This window comes from Capra hircus, chromosome 17 (genome assembly GCF_001704415.2).
Source record: "Capra hircus breed San Clemente chromosome 17, ASM170441v1, whole genome shotgun sequence".
Lineage (NCBI taxonomy): Eukaryota > Metazoa > Chordata > Mammalia > Artiodactyla > Bovidae > Capra > Capra hircus.
Window position 1 is genome coordinate 6,703,130 of NC_030824.1, and position 16,829 is coordinate 6,719,958.

The 16,829-nt window shown below is 46.1% G+C and overlaps 1 protein-coding gene across 2 annotated transcripts in view; it reads right to left on the minus strand.

Moving 5' to 3' along the window:
* The window catches only part of SART3 (squamous cell carcinoma antigen recognized by T-cells 3), a 39,663-nt gene that overhangs the window by 6,795 nt on the left and 16,039 nt on the right, over positions 1-16,829 (minus strand). For both annotated transcript variants that reach the window (XM_018061081.1, XM_018061080.1), the window contains exons 6-13: positions 15,594-15,718; positions 8,668-8,823; positions 7,841-7,979; positions 7,275-7,382; positions 6,525-6,602; positions 6,127-6,185; positions 5,117-5,226; positions 554-666 (exon numbers count right to left, since the gene is read on the minus strand). In XM_018061081.1, coding sequence (XP_017916570.1) covers positions 554-666; positions 5,117-5,226; positions 6,127-6,185; positions 6,525-6,602; positions 7,275-7,382; positions 7,841-7,979; positions 8,668-8,823; positions 15,594-15,718 — 888 coding nt within the window. The remainder of the gene's footprint in view (positions 1-553; positions 667-5,116; positions 5,227-6,126; positions 6,186-6,524; positions 6,603-7,274; positions 7,383-7,840; positions 7,980-8,667; positions 8,824-15,593; positions 15,719-16,829) is intronic.

Genomic DNA, 16,829 nt, shown 5'->3' on the forward strand with positions numbered 1-16,829 from the left:
AAAGCTGAGGTGTTTTTCTTACTGATGCTGCTGTTTAGGTGTCTATTTCCAGTTCTAAGGGAGTCACAGTACCCAAAATCAGACTAATGCCCGTGGAAACTGTATACGGAGGCTCTGAAATTCACCAGGGAGGCACACGTGATCAGAAAGCAGTCTCGCCATGGGCCTCGCCGCGCTGTGCTGGAACACAGGCTCTACTGATCCGAGGGAGCTCTTGGCAACGTCCAGAGACGGTTCTGCTCGTCAGGACTGGGGGCAGGAAGAGCATTCCTGGTACCCAGCGGGGAAGAGCTGGTCCAGGGAAGCTGCGCATGACAGCAGTGCCCCGTCCCCCAAGAGGCCTGTGCTAGAGCCCCGTCACGGGTCCCTCTGCACGTGGAGAGTGAGAAGGGCGCGGGACTCCCCTCTCACTGGCAAGCCCCGCATGATGGTCTCATCGCAGAGGCCCCTAGAGGGGGAAGCCGTAAACACACGTGTCCTAACACCTACAGCCCTGCAACCACACTGGCCTCAGGAACAAGGCCCAAGCCCAAGGCAGCGCTGAGGTCCCCACCTTCTGTCCTCTCCATGGTGAGCAACACCTCACAGACGTGCTCCGGGTAGTCGCTGGTGCACTGGACGGCCCGGTGCAGAGCCTTCCTGCAGTGCTGCGTGTCACCGTGGGCCCTGGGGCGGGAAACGGAGTTGGGGCCACAGGGACCCAGCGGAAGGCATGGGCGGGGGGCACCCTCGCACAGCTGACGCCACGGCAGCAAAGCCTAGCGTCACCTTCAGCTCTGAGGAGACACCACGCTCTTCGTGCCAATGGTTTTAATGCTTCCTCCTTGTCCCAGAAAGCTCCCTGGTCAAACCTGAAGGCTTTCTTCTAGACCACTCTTCCCCTCAGAAGCCAGGGCACCTGCGAACAGCGGTCCACAGCCAGGCCTTCTGCTTTCACGTGTGCAAGGTGTGTGGGAGGACCCAAGAGCTGGGGTGACAGGGGAAAGGCCCCAGAGAGACTCTAGGATGCCATCCCCCTTGAGGGGAAAGCCACCAACACAGCGACTATCAGGTTTTGTGCCCAGGGTCACAAAAATCTTCCCACACTGACATGAAATGAGATACCGCTCAACACAATAGCTACAAAACAATACTCCCTTCACCCCAACCGCTATAAGACACCATATTCTCCTGTTTAAAAAACAAACATACATAAACACTGTAAGCACACATTAGGACACTAAGAAAAAACTCAGGGCAACGGTTCTCAAAGTATGATCCATGGACGCCTAAGGGTCTCCAAGACCCTTTCAGGAGGTCTGCAAAGTCAAAACTCCTTTCATTTATATACCGACATACTTTTATCGGACTTTTTCGCTGTGCTGACATTTGGACTGAGGATGCCAAAGCCACAGTGGCCCTTGGCACAAATCAAGACAGTGCACACTGATGATATTCTGGGTGACAAACGGAGAGCACACATTAAGCACCTCTTCACACCCAAGTACAGCGGTTGGAGCAAAGAAATATCAGGTTACTGTCTGAGCTGCAAGCTGGACTACTTCCTTTTTTTTCATGGAACATCATTTTCACTTGAGAGAACAGCTGAGTGACAAAAACTACAGTGACTCAGTCGTGTGTATTTGGCAGACATTTTCAATAATTAATGAAGTGAGGCTGTCGCTTCCAGAAAAACCACTGAAGAGTTTTTGTTGACTGATAAAAACTGGGGCTTTCAAGTGAAAATCACAACTTGGAAAACCTGCATCTGCCACTGTGAGTTTGACAGCCTCCTGCTTTAAAGACCCTTCTGTGAAGATCAGTGCAGATATGAACAAATGGGAAAATGAGATGCGTCAGTATTCAGAAGAGCCGCAGAGCTCGATGGGTCAGCATTTTCTACACACAAGACGCATGTCAAGGAATCCTGCTGGGGAAAAAGGTCTGCTCAGGGCAAGACAGACCACTGGATGTTAACAGAACAGTCTCACAGTCTCCAGCAAAAGCGTCACCACGGAGAGGGTGCAGGACCAGACGGGGAATCCAGCTGTCTGCTACTGAGCCGGATTAGAGAAATCTGTAAAAAGTCTAAAACCAGGCCACTTTCTCACTATGTTACTTTGGAGTCTGGAAAGCAGTCATTTCTTATAAAAACACATTATTTTTGTTTAATGTCTTTACAGTGAACTTTAAATGAATAAAAGGTTTTTTTTAATTTTTCAGTTTCATTTTCTAATATGGTAAATGTTAATAAATATACCTCACATAAACAAAAGCTCTTGAGGTGGTCCTGAGACCAAAACATTTGAGACCCACGGATCTAGTGGAATACTCAACAAGCTTTAATTATGGTCATCTCTGGGGAAGGATTTTAAGAAACTTTCTATCTCACATTCTGTAAATGTTCTATTTTAACTTGAGCACATATTATTTTTTTAAATCGGGGAGGCAAAATATTCAAAACAGAAAAAAAATGTTTAGTGACATGCAACACCCAAGAGTTGGACAGGACTAAGCAACTAAATAACAAAACACAAATGAACATACAGTGGAGGTGATGAATAGATCCAAGGAATCAGATCTAGTAAACAGACTGCCTGAAGAACTATGGACAGAGGTCCATAATACTGTACAGAGGCAGCGAATAAAACCGTCCCAAAGAAAAAGAAATGCAAGAAGGCACAGTGGTTGTCTGAGGAGGCTTTACAAGCAGCCGAGGAAAGAAGAGAAGTGAAAAGCAAGGGAGAAAGGGAAACGTACACCCAACTAAAGGCAGAGCTTCAGGGAATAGCAAGGAGAGACAAGACAGCCTTCTTGAAAGAATGATGCAAAGAAAAAGAGGAAAACAGAAAGAGTAAGAAGAGAGATCTCTTCAAGAAAATTGGAAATATCCAAAGACCATTTCATCCAAAGATGGGCACAATAAAGGACAGAAATGGTAAAGACCTAATAGAAGTAGAAGTGATGAAGAACAGATGGAAAGAATACACAGAAGAACTGTACAAAACAGACCTTAATGACCCAGATAACCAAAGTGGTACACTCTCTCACTCAGAGCCAGACATTCTGGAGTGTGAAGCAAAGCGGGCCTTGAGAAGTACTGCTGTCAATAAAGCTAGAGGTGGTGATGGAATTTCAGAAGAGCTGTTTAGAATCCTAAGAGAGGACTCTATTGGCTGCACTCAATACGTCAGCAAATTTGGAAGACCCAGCAGTGGCCTCAGGACTGGAAAAGGTCAACCCTCACCCCAATTCCCAACAGAGCAGTATTAAAGAATGTTCAAACCACAGGACAACTGTACTCACTTCCCATGCTAGTGAGGTTACACTTAAAATCCTCCAAGCTAGGCTTCAGCATTATGTGAACTGAGAACTTTCAGATGTTCAAGCTGGGTTTAGAAAAGGCAGAGGAACCAGAGATCAAATGGTCAACATTGACTAGATCATAGAGAAAGCAACGGAATTCCAGAAAAACACCTACCTCTTGTTTCACTGATTATGCTAAAGCCTTTGACTTGTGGATCATAACAAACTATGGAAAACTCTTAAAAAGAGATGGGAATACCAAACCATCTTACCTGTCTCCCGAGAAACCTGTCAAGAACAAACAGTTAGAATTTAGAACCCTGTATGAACAAGTGACTGGCTCAGGATCGAGAAAGGAGTACAGGACAGTTGACCGTCACCCTGTTTATCTAACTTTTCACAGAGCACATCATGAGAAACGCCAGGCCGCACTGAGTTACAAGCTGGAACCAAGATTGCTGGGAGACGTATCAACAACCTCAGATGCAGACGACACCATTCAAATGGCAGAAAGCCAAGAGGAAGAACTACAGATCCTTTTGATAAGGGTGAAGAGGGAGAGTGAAAAGGCCGGCCTGAAACTCAATTATTAAAAAACTAAGGTCACGGCATCTGGTCCCAACACTTCATGGCAAACAGAGGGGGAAAAAGGGAAGCAGTGACAGATTTCCTCTTCTTGGGCTCTAAAAAAAAAAATCACTGCAGATGGTGACTACAGCCATGAAATCAGACGCAGCAGCTTCTCGGCAGGAAAGGTATGACAAACCTAGACAGTGTGTTACAAAGCAAACACATCACTTTGCCGACAAAATTAAAAATAATCAAGACCACGGTCTTTTCATAGTCCTGTATGGATGTAAGAGCTGGACAATAAAGAAGACAGAGCACCGAAAAATTGATGCTTTTGAACTGTGGTGCTGGAGAAGACTGTTGAGAGACCCTTGGAAAGCAAAGAGATCAAACCAGTCAATCTTAAAGGATATCAACACTGAATTCTTTTTGTAAGGACTGATGCTGAAGCTGAAGCTCCAATACTTTTTAGAGTACCTGATGCAAACAGGTGACTCACTGGAAAAGCCCCTGATGCTGGAAAAGACTGAACGCAGAAGGAGAAGGGGGCAACAGAGAATGAGATGGTTGGATGGCATCACCGATTCAATGGACATGAACTTGGACAAACTGCGGGAGGTGGTGATGGACAGGGAAGCCTGGCATGCTACAGTCCATGGGGTCTCAAAGAGTGGGACAACTGAACACTTGGCAACTGAACACCACCACCATCTAAGATATACTGAATTTAAAAGCTGATCTTATTTTTATATCTTCCCTCATGCTATAAACGAGTTAAAATAATTTTAGAGACTGAGAATATGTATACTGTAAGTGCATCACCATTTCTTAAAAATTTAAGCACAGGAAAGTCTCAAACAACATATTCAAACTATTAGCAAACTGGTTTCATGTGGGTCTGTCACTGAAAAAAATCTGGGGGCTTTTCCCCTCTTTGCTTTTCAGTATTTTTAACTATAGACAAAGCAAACATGAAAAAAAATATACAGCTCCCCAAGAAGTCAAATAAAATATTCATGTCCCCAGATCAAAACAAACCAATGTAAGTGGCAAGTAACACATGGCCGTAAGAAGAGCCCAGGCACGGAATATCATGTGTGGTTCTCTAGAGCCCACCCAACAAGCCCAGGCACAGAGAGGCAGGACCGTAAAGGGAGCAGCGCCCATGAGCAGCAGTCTGAGCTGTACGGGCGGGGTTGGGGCACGAGCGCCGAGGACGGTCACACCTGACAAGCGCCTCCCCTCACCCCGGGCCCGTTACCTCTCCAGGTTGTAATACTCGAGCCACATGTTGGCGAACTTGGCGTTCCCTCTGGTCATGATGCTGTCCCAGAGCTCTCGTGCTTTCTGCATGTTGTTGCAGAGTCGAGCCTGAACGCATGAACAGACCAAGTTAGGAAAGGACTCCGGCCTGACGACGTCAATACCCGTTACAAAACATACTTCAGACACTGTGCTGAAAACCTCCCACCCCAAAACTATTTGTGCTACTCAGCTCCTCAGACACTGCCAGGCGCCGCGCCCGCCCCCCATGGTAACAGCCCGGCCCAAGCACCCGGCCTTTCTGCAGCGTCAAGCCTCAGGCTGTCTGCCTACGTTCACCGTGAGAACCACACGAGCGAGCACACAGGACAGTGCTGGCCAGGCATCTGATTTTATTTTTATCAAGCCTTAACTCTACGTGTTTCATCTGAAGGCCCAGGCAGGGACAGAAAGAGCACCAGGAGCTGACGCTGCCTTAACTTCTGCGCCTCGGCTGCTGCACCCTTAACACGGTTCAGCACAGCCATCCCATCCACCACCAACTCAACACTAGACCCCCCTCAGAGAAGAGGACACAGGGGCCAAGTCCACGTCTGACTCACCGTGGGGTCCACGATCCAGCAATAATATTCAGCTCATCATATCCACTATCACCTGTCTTCCACATTAGTTTCAAGTCTTTCTAGCACAGGGACAGGGTCTATCTCATCCCCGCCCACAGTGAAAGGCCTGGCAAACTGCTCACACCTAGAACACGCTCATCACTGGGGCCCGGAGCGGGAGAGAAGTAACACACGAGTGAGCACCTGGCGTGCAGACAACTGCTGCGCAACTTGGCTGGGAGCCTGGATGCTGCCAGATATCAACAAACGCGTCAAGCGAGGTAAACAATGCAGAGCCCTGCAGGGCCTAGGTGGTCATCTGGGACCCCAACTCAGCTTCAGCCACGCTATCGGACAAAGGTCCCACAAAGGTGGATGAAGCTGACAGGTCTGTTAAAACATTTACCTCAATCCGAGCCCAGTTCTGCATGATGAGGCAGCTCGGATCTCCACTTTCATTGAAACCTTGAAGAAGAGTAGCAGACAAAATTAGAAAGTAACCGAGGGACTTCTCCCTGCTGGTCCAGTGGTTATGAATCCATCTTGCAACGCAGGGGACATGGGTTCAATCCCTGGTCGGGGAACTAAGATCCCACATGCTTCAGGGCATCTAAGCCCGAGGTCCACAACTAGAGTCTGTTATGGACTCAACACATCGCACAACACAACATGTTGCAACTAAGATCCGACACAGGCAAACATTAAAAGCAAAGAGAATAGCAGAGAGGCAAACCGCCTTGGCCTGAAGAGACCCCAGGACCAGACGAGGAAGCACGGGCGGGCAGGGCAGGAGGACGCACTTACGCTCCTCCACCTCCTGCTTCAGATACTCCAGGGCGCGGGCGAACGCGGACCGCAGCTCCTCCAGCTCTTTACTCGAGTCTGTGAGAAAGCACAGGGCAGGCTCAACTCTTCGACACCACATACCACGTCTTCTAAGTGCTGTCCAATCCCATACTGATAGCCCCTGAGCTCACGCTGGGGACGCCGAATATAACACTGCCCGTTCCTTCCCTGATCACACACAGGACGGGGGGCAGACCCATGACAGCGCACGTCACAGACGGTGCAAGAACAAAGCGGGCCAGGGGGCCAGGTGGGGCCACAGCGGAGGGGTCTTCCCTAAGCCGGCAGAAGAGCCAAAATCCACCTGCATGCGTTAAGCAAGCACCAGTGGGGCGGGAGCACGGCGGGGCTCTGGTTGCTCTTCATTATTTTCTTTTCGGGAGGGAGGAAGGCAAGGGATCCCACGGAGGCAGAGGTTCAACGACTTAAAGGGAACACAGCCGTCCCACGTAAAGAACTATTCAGGACACACAGACGGGAGAAACGAGACTGAAGAGGTTGGCAGGGGCCAGTGTAAAAGGCAAGGACATTCCTCTCTCCCTTTAGCGTCTATGGCGTGACTCAGCACAGACTGAAACAGCTACAGTGTCTACCAGTGGCTGGTCTACATCGCTTGCCCCATAGTGAGGTATTCGGGCCACTGTCTCCTCCCACCAAGACATGCGAAGAAACAGTTCAGTTCTGATAGAAACACAGGAACTTTAATACCTTGTTTGAAGTCGACCCTTCTCCTCAGGTAATCAAGGTATGCCTGCCAGATCTCCACATAGTCGGTGGCCTGAATGAAGCCAGCACTGAGAGCTTTCTCAAAGGTCACTAGAGTTGAAGAAAAAGCCAGGATTTGTGGTCACTTCAAAAAGAAGCTACTATAAAATTACCAAGATTATAAAAACCTCTTATAAAACACTATATGGCTAACAGTAATAATGGGATGCAATCAAGTGAAATGAGCTAGAGAAATATTCTGAAGAAAGGCTACCACAGCGGTGCACAAACTTCGTGTTTTGTAGACAGGGCAAGTCCCACAGGGGGCCGTGCAGTAAAGTGCTCCAGGTCAACTGAGCTGGAGAAAAGACGATGACTCCCAGGAAAATCGTGACGAGTAAAACATTAAAAGGTTTTAGGAAGTCAAAAATACATCTAGTTTATCTCTCACTTAGAGCCATTTTTGTCATAACACCAAATATTCCAAAAGAACAATGACTCTGTCACAGCCCAACGTTCCTGACTTGGGACAAAAAGCTTAGACGTCTTCCCACAGAAACAATCCGCACCTGAAATCACGCGGTGTTCAACTCCGTGTCTCTCCAGAGCCAGGAGGTACCGACTCCACAGGGCAACCGTCCACGGGCAGTTTCGAACAGCACGACTGTGTGCAGACAAGACTAGGTCCTTGACTTTCAGCTGCCGGTCCTATGATAAAGAATGCCAGCGTCAGCAGACAAAGTTTCATTCAGGCGCCACCATTCAAGAGACACTCTCAGCAAAACCAACCAACAGAAGAAATTTCCTTAACGTGACTGGTGTCTTCAACAAAGAATCTGCCAGGGGTTTGAGGGGAGAAGAGAGAGGTAGAGAAAAACCTACAGATCAAAGAGCTTTAAAGAGACATCAACCAATCCTAACGTAATTGAGATCCCGAGTCAACCTCTTAATACACGTGTACTGAAACAGTTACCATCAAAATGGGATCTCTAGATTTGCTTCAGAATAACATGGAAGGGGGGAATAGGTAAGGAAACAGATAAAACTGGTTAAGATTATAGATCAAATTAGACTAAGCCATTAGTTAAGTGTTGAAGATGGGTGATGGGTACTTGTCATTTCATTTTACTAACCTGTCTGTATTTATGTATTTAATTTTTCCATAATAACACGGTAAAAGAAAAATTAATCTGTTATAAAGTCCCTGATAGTAAGACTATGCCAACTTTTTTTCACAGTTAGGGATCAGTTTACAATGCAACACGAGAAGACTTCCTTAGTGGATCAAGCAGAGAGTGGCAGCACATCGCCAACTCCTGGCACTCTTTCTGACTTTAAGTAGAACCTAAATTGGTAAAAAAAAAAAAGTGAGATTAGAACAGGTAGGTCATCTTACTAGGTACTGACTGTAACGGATCCATAAGTCTGGAACAAGGCAGTTCTCAACCAGGGCGCGCTCAAAGATCAGCTGAATGCGGGCGGGGTCGCCAATTTTCATCTCAAAATCGATGTACGCTTGATACTCGGCCAGCCTGGGCGCTTCAGCTTGCAGCTGGGGCAAAGGAGAATGGCAGTGAAGTTGCAATGGGCTATGTGTCACTGATGGAGAGCACACACATGTCCACAGTAAACCATGGCGAGAATAGCCACAATAAGATAAGGACCCCACCAATCCCCACTCTCAGAACCTCTGCACATCAGATCTGCAAGTCTGACAGACAGAATGTGAGTCCAAAGCACCACCTCATGGCAAGAGTTACAGAGGCTCCATAATTCCTTTTCTAAGTCTACTCCTAGATCACAGAGAACTGAAACCACCCATCAACCAGGAATTGCATGAAAGAGAAATACCTGGCCAATGACCACTGCTAGCCCTCTTCCGAAACAGATACGGCTTTCTTGGCCTACTGAGTGGGGTGAACGCAACCACACCAGAGTGGCTTGGCGCCCTGCGTCACTTCACGCCTGTCATTCCAAGTATTGGCTCCTGCCAGAGCACAGGCACACACAGGAGACGGAAGAGGCTATGTATGGCCACTGTGCACTGGCCCAGAGACAGCCAGCCAGAAGTCTCGTTAGACAAAATCCTCTTGTTCAGTTCATTCTCTCCTCAGCCACTCCCTGCTGATGGTCAAAACAAAACTCAACTGGCCCAGGGTTTCATGAATGAGGCTTTGTGAAGTATAGTGGTGTTGTGTTAGTCGCTCACTTATGCCCAACTCTTTGCAAACTCCATGGACTACAGCCTTCCAGGCTCCTCTGTCCATGGAATTCTCTAGGCAAGAATCCTAAAATAGGTTGCCATTCCCTTCTCCTGGGGATCTTTCTGACCCAGGGATCAAACCCAGGTCTCCTGCATTGCAGGAAGATTCTTTACCATCTAAGCCACCAGAGAAGCCCTCTGTGAAATACACCTAAATGCCAATTATCCACATGTGAAAAAGAGAGTGCTCATGCGGGCCAGCTCTGATCTTAAAAAGATGATACTGGAGAGGCTCAGTTTCTACTAAATAATGCCAAAAATCAGTTACCCAGACAAACTGTGCCACTGAAAATGGCAGAAAGTACTAGATTGAATATTGAAAAAAAAAAAAAATTCTTGCAAATCAACCAACTGGGAAAGAAACAAGAAATATCACAAACAAAATCTAAATGAAGGTGGTTAAGCTAAGAGAAGGCTAAGCTTTTGCCAGTTTAAGAGATAATATTAAGAATTTGATCTTTACAACAATCCCAGGAGGCAGTTATCATTTCAATCCCATCGGACATTTGAGGAAACCAAGTCACAGGAGTAAAGTCCTAGCCCAGAGCTAAAAGCTGTGTTCTCACTCACCAGCCCATTAAAGATACCAAAAGCAGAGGCAAGAAGTTCAACAAACCTTAAGCAGAATAAATACAAAGAAACCCACACACCTGGCCCTACTGTAACCGAACTGCCAGACATCAAACCAAACCAAAGACGTCTTGGGACTTCACTGGTGGTTCAGTGGTTAGGACACTGCTCTTCAAACGTGAGGAAAGAGGGTTTGATCCCTGCTCAGGGAACTAGAATCCTATATGTCCAGTCAAAAAATAGAGAAATAAAACAAAAACAAACAAAAGACAATGACATTTTAAAACTGGCCAGGGTACAAACAAGAATTTCCTTTCAAGAAGCAGAAGTTCTTTAAGACAGTTGACTTCTCAGCAGCACAACAGAAGCCAGAAAGACATATTTAACTGCTCAGAGAACAGAACTGTCAGCCTAGAATTCTATATCCTGAGAAATTAACTCTCAAGGAGAACAAAGACCTCTTAAAAAAAAAACAGAAAATGTTACAAATAAATATCCAAGCACACGACACTAAGAGTGGACTTGAAGCAAAGAAAAGTGACTCCAAGTGAAAGATCTAGGGTGTGGTGAGAGGAAGCCGAGAAAGCTGGAAATGTGTGCAGCAAGCGCGACCACACAGGTGCTGCAAAACGCAGCATTAACAGTGACCTGCAGGTCAACTGAAAGACAAGAAACTCGAGAAAACAAAAGCAGAAGTCTGAGGAGTGGTGAATGAAATAAAAAATATTCTAAGGCCAAGAAAAGGGAATAAAGGCCATTTATAACTAATACCATGTGTGTATTACTGTCAACACAGAAAATTCCCCCAAATCTATACATTACCAGTATTAATAAGGACTGAACAAGTTTGATTAAAATACCACTAAAAATTACATTTAATATACCAGGAACAAACAGCTAGAACAGAAAATCTTTCAAAAGATATTGCTTACAACAGTATTAAAAACTTAGAAATACATCTAAAAATGTGTTCAAGGCAATGGATAAATTTATAACACCTCAAAGAAAGATAAGACCTCAACAGCAGAGGCCTATACCATGTTCATGAACTAACACCAAAAGATGTCCTTTTCATCACAGGGGACTGGGATGCAAAAGTAAGATGTCAAGAGACACCTGGAATAACAGGCAAGTTTGGCCTTGAAGTACAAAATGAAGCAGGGCAAAGGTTAACCCAGTTTTGAAAAGAGAATGCACCGGTCATAGAAAACACACTCTTCCAACAACACAAGAGATGATTCTGCACATGAAATTCACCAGATGGTCAATACCCAAATCAGGTTGATTACATTTGCAGCTGAAGATGGAGAAGCTCCATACAGTCAGCAAAAACAAGACCTGGAGCTGACTGTGGCTCAGACCATGAGCTCCTTATTGCCAAATTCAGACTTAAATTGAAGAAAGTAGGAAAAACCACTAGGCCGTTTAGGGATAACCTAAATCAAACCTCTATACACAGGAAGTGACAAATAGGTTCAAGGGATCAGATTTGATAGACAGAGTGCCTGAGGAACTATGGACAGAGGTTTGTAAAATTGTACAGGAGGCAGTGATCAAAACCATCCCCAAGAAAAAGAAAGGCAAAATGGTTCTCTGAAGAGGTCTTACAAATAGCAGAAAAAAGAAGAGAGCAAAAGGCAAAGGAGAAAAGATAAATCCATCTGAATGCAGCGTTCCAAAGAACAGCAAGGAGAGAAGAAAGCCTTCCTAAGTGAACAATGCAAAGAAAGAGAGTAAACAAAAGAAGACTAGCGATCTCTTCAAGAAAATCAGATACCAAAGGAACATTTCATGCAAAGATGGGCACAATAAAAAATGGTATGGACCGGACAGAAGCAGAAGATACTAAGAGGCTGCAAGAACTGTACAAAAAGGTCTTAATGACCCAGATAACCACAATGCTACGATCACTCACCTAGAGCCAGATATCCTACAGTGTGAAATCAAGTGGCCTTAGGAAGTATTACTACAAACAAAGCTAGTGGAGGTGATGGAATTCCAGCTGAGCTACTTAAACTCCTAAAAGATGATGCTGTTAAAGTGCCACACTCAATATGCCCAACAAATTTGGAAAACTCAGCAGTGGCCACGGGACTGGAAAAGGTCAGTTTTCATTTCAATCCCAAAGAGAGCAATGCCATAGAACGTTCAAACTACCACACAACTGCACTCACTTCACATGCTAGCAAGGTAATGCTAAAAATCCTTCAAGCTAGGTTTCAACAGAACGTGAACCGAGAACTTTCAGATGTTCAGGCTGGATTTAGAAAAGGCAGAGAAGCCAGAGATCAAATTGCCAACATCCGCTGGATCATAGAAAAAAAAAGAGAATTCCAGAAAAACATCTATTTCTGTTTTGATGACTATGCTAAAGCCTTTGACTGTGTGAACCACAACAAACTGCAGAAAATTCTTCAAGAGATGGGGATACCAGACTACCTTACCTCCCTCCTGAGAAACCTGGATGCACGTCAAGAAGCAACAGTCAGAATCAGACATAGAACAACAAACTGGTTCAAAATTGGGAAAGGAGTACGTCAAGGTTGTATACTGTCACCTTGTTTATTTAATGTATATGCAGAGTACATCATGCAGAATGCTGGCCTGGAGAAATCGCAAGCTGGAATCAAGACTGCTGGGAGAAATATCAGTAATCTCAGATATACAGATAACACCACCCTAATGGCAGAAAGTTAAGAGGGACTAAAGAGCCTTAATGAAGGTGAAAAGGAGAGTGAAAAAGCTGGCTTAAAACTCAACATTCAAAAAACTAAGATCATGGCATCCAGCCCCATCACTTCATGGCAAATAGATGGAGAAACAATGGTAACAGTGACAGACTTTATTTTCTTGGGCTCCAAAATCACCGAAGATGGTGACTACAGCCATGAAATTAAGACGCTTCCTCCTTGAAAGAAAAGCTATGACAAACCTAGACAGCATATTAAAAAGCAGAGATATCACTTTGCTGACAAAGGTCCTTATAGTCAAAGCTATGGTTTTTCCAATAGCTATACACAGTGCTAGTTGGGCCAGAAAGAAGGCTGAGCACCAAAGAATTGACGCTTTCAAACTGTGGTGCTGGAGAACACTCTTGAGAGTCCCTTGGACAGCAAGGAAATCAAAGCGGTCTATCCTAAAAAAAAATCAACCTTGAATATTCAATGGAAGGACTGATGCTGAAGCTCCAATACTCTGGCCACCTGATGCGGACAGCCAACTCATTGGAAAGAATCCTGATGCTGGGAAAGACTGAAGGCAGGAGAAGCAGGCGACGGAGGATGAGATGGTTGGATGGCACCATCAACTCAATGGACATTAAGTCTACACAAGCCCCAGGGGATAGTGAAGGACAGGGAGGCCTGGCATGCTGCAGCCCACGAGGTCACAAAGAGCCAGACACGACTGAGCGACTGAACAGCAACAACAGACCATGTTCACAGACTGGAAGGTTCGATGTTTAAAAAATGCAAATTCTTCAACAATTCACCTACAGATTCAATGCAATTCCCATCAAAATTCAAAGGAGTCCCCTGGCAGTCCAATGGTTAGGACTCTATGCTCTCACTGCCAAGGGTCCGAGTTCCACCCCTGGTCAGGGAACTAAGATCCTACGTGCCGCACAGTGTGGCCAAATAAAAAAAATAGTAACGATAATATTATTAAGTAGAACTTGAAAAATTGATTCTCATTCTGAACGGAAGCATTAACAGCTAAAGAAAGCCAAGGCCCTCTAGGAGAGGAACAGCATGAATGGGACTCATGCTACCGAAGATCAAAACTTAATTATAAAACCATCACATCATTGCAACAGTGTAACATAAACCAGCAGGGTGGAGCAAAGAGCCCAGAAATGGACCCACACAAGAAATGGACAGCTAATCCCTGACAGGCATGGGGCAACACATGAGTGAGGGCCGGGGAGAATTACCAAAGTCAGCAATGAACAACTGTTTCTCTACATAAAAAACGAAGTTAGCCCACACCTCAGACCATGCCCAAAGATCCATTCCAGATGAAAGCTGAGAAACAAACAAAAACAATAAATTTTCAGGAGAAAAACAAGAGCTAAGTCGATTAGTGACCCCAGAGTACGGAGAGAACTCTTATTCACAAATTCTAAGAGAAAGAATGATAAATGCAATTACATTACAATCAAGACCTGTTCACTGGGCTTCCCTGGTGGCTCCGTGGTAAAGAATCCGCCTGCTAGCGCAGGAGTTATGGGCTGGATCCCTGGTCCGGAAAGATCCCACACGCCCAGGAGCCACTAAACCTGTGAGACGCCACCACTGAGCCTGCGCTCCCGAGCCCGGGAGCCACGTGCCCTAGAGCCCGTGCTCCGCAATGAGAGAAGCCACCGCAATGAGGGGCCCGCGCACCGCAACTCGAGAGAAGCCCCTGCAGCGACACAGACCCGGCGCAGCCAAACTAAGTAACATCACTTAAGAACAACTAGTCATCGAAACACGCCACTGCGGGGGGGGGGGGGGGGTGGCAACAACAGGCCACCGCCTTGGGTGGAAGAAATCGCAATACATGCAACCGAAAGTATGCATGAAGACCCAGGACGCCCAGATGTCAGCTAGAAAAAATCTGACAAACCGAAAGAAAACCGAGTCAAAGACTTTAACGGCTACTTCAAAGACTTCTTTAAAAAAGGAAATCTGAGGTGTGAACAGACGCTCAACTTCATTAGTAATGAAAGAGAAATGCAAATTAAAACTGTACTTTCAAATCCATGAGACTGGCTGAAATGTCAACATCCCAGCTGGCAGGGCAATGAGAACGCTAAGATATTGCCGGCAGAAGCAGCGGCTACAGCCTGGAAACAGTTCAGCTCTGCCTCAGGACTCAGCACTTCCTTCCATTGTGACATAGGTACCTCAACAATTGCTACATATGTGCCTAAAGAGACTCTTTTTCACGTGTACCAAGAGATGCGTCTGAGAATCATCAGAACAATTCTCCTCCTCCTAGCAAAACACTGGATACAACCCAACTACCTACGAAAGGGATAGTTTATACACAGACAACCTTACAGCAAACAAATGGACTGTAACTATACTTATCAACGTCAAACTCAAAGACATCTTGAATGAAAAGAAAACATACAGTCTGATTCCATTATACAGAAGCTCAAAAACAAGCAAAACGCAACTACACATTAAGGATACGTCCATAGGGCATAAAACTATAAAGAAAAGCGAGGGGATGATGGTGACAAGTCAGGAAAGTGGCTGCCTCTCGGGAGAGGGAGGAGGAAGCAGCCGGAGAGGGCACAGAGGAGACTCCTGAGGGACCGGCAATGCGCTACTTCTTAACCTGGGTGGTGGGCACATGGATGCTCACTCTCATCAGGATGGAAACTGAATGTGCACATTCATCCACTCTACACATTCCATGACAAAGATACGGTTTCACTCGCAACTGTTGATGTAGGGAGCAGCTGGGAGAGAGACATTTAATGCAGAAGGGGCCATACTCACCAGGGCTTCCTCATAGGGCTTGTATTTCTCCAGCTGCTGCAGTGCTTTGTTGTAACTCTGAATTACTGACTCTGGAATGGGGTCTTCAGACCATTCCTCATACTCTGCAAACGTTGCTTCCATATCTATTGAGAGATGGAGTCAGCCCTGTGGGTCTGGCCGTTGGGTTTTATCATCTCAAACACAGAGTAAACTCTGAGACAGGTGCCCCGGGCCCCTCCCGCATCTCTGGCCATGGGCTCTTACTGACTGAACCCTGACCTCTTCTGCTGAGCCCTGTATTGGCCCCAGACTCTGTCTTGAAGCACCATCCTGGGCAGCCCTACCAGCTAATCCAACCATCAGTAAATGGAACTAACAGCAAGGCTAGAACCACACGTACGTACTGCTTCCTATGTTCTAACACTTCACATCCATTACCTCACTCAAGCCTCACAATTCTGCAAGAGAGGTTCTACAGTGATTCCCAAGCTGCGGCTGAGGAAACACAAGCAGAGGGTCACGTCACCCGGCCACAGTCAGTGGCAGAGCGAGGCTCTGAACCCAGGCAGTCTTCTGCCTCAAGTTCACGCTCACTCACCATGCTGCACTATCTCACACTGGTATGTGAGGTGAAATGTACAAGCCAGCTCCGCTCTGGACTTTTCTGCTTGTCACCCAAGGATTCAACTGAAGAGCCACTTTATAATTTGTCAAATCAAACCCAAATAAACCAGGGAAGTAAAAAGAGAAGTAACACCTGGGTTTAAGTAAAGTCGCTCAGAGGTTCCCAAGGTGTGCGGTGCATAACCGCACCCAGGGAACACATAAGACAGTGGCCTCGAACCCTTCCCACGCTTGGGAAAGTCCTCCCAGTGCTTCTTGCATTCAAAAAAAGGAGGTCTGGCTTGCCAAATCACGTTCACACGAAAAAGAATCTTTCCCAACCCCCAAAAAATTCGGACAGAGCTACTCCAATCAACTGTGCTCATGAACCAAATCACCTCCAAAGCCCATGTAAAATATCCACCCTGTAATGGAGGTTTCTTCTGAAGGGAAAATGCTTATGACAGAACTCTTATTCCCCCAGAAAATACAGGGGGTCAGCTTCCCCAGTCCTTTCAGAGACCCTGTCTCTGCCCACCCACGCACCACGTCTTAACATAGGAAACTGGGAGTCCCACCTCTAACCCTCACAATTCTCCTGAGCGTTAACAATCCAAGATACATTTTTACCCAGGGCCTTGTCAACAGTGA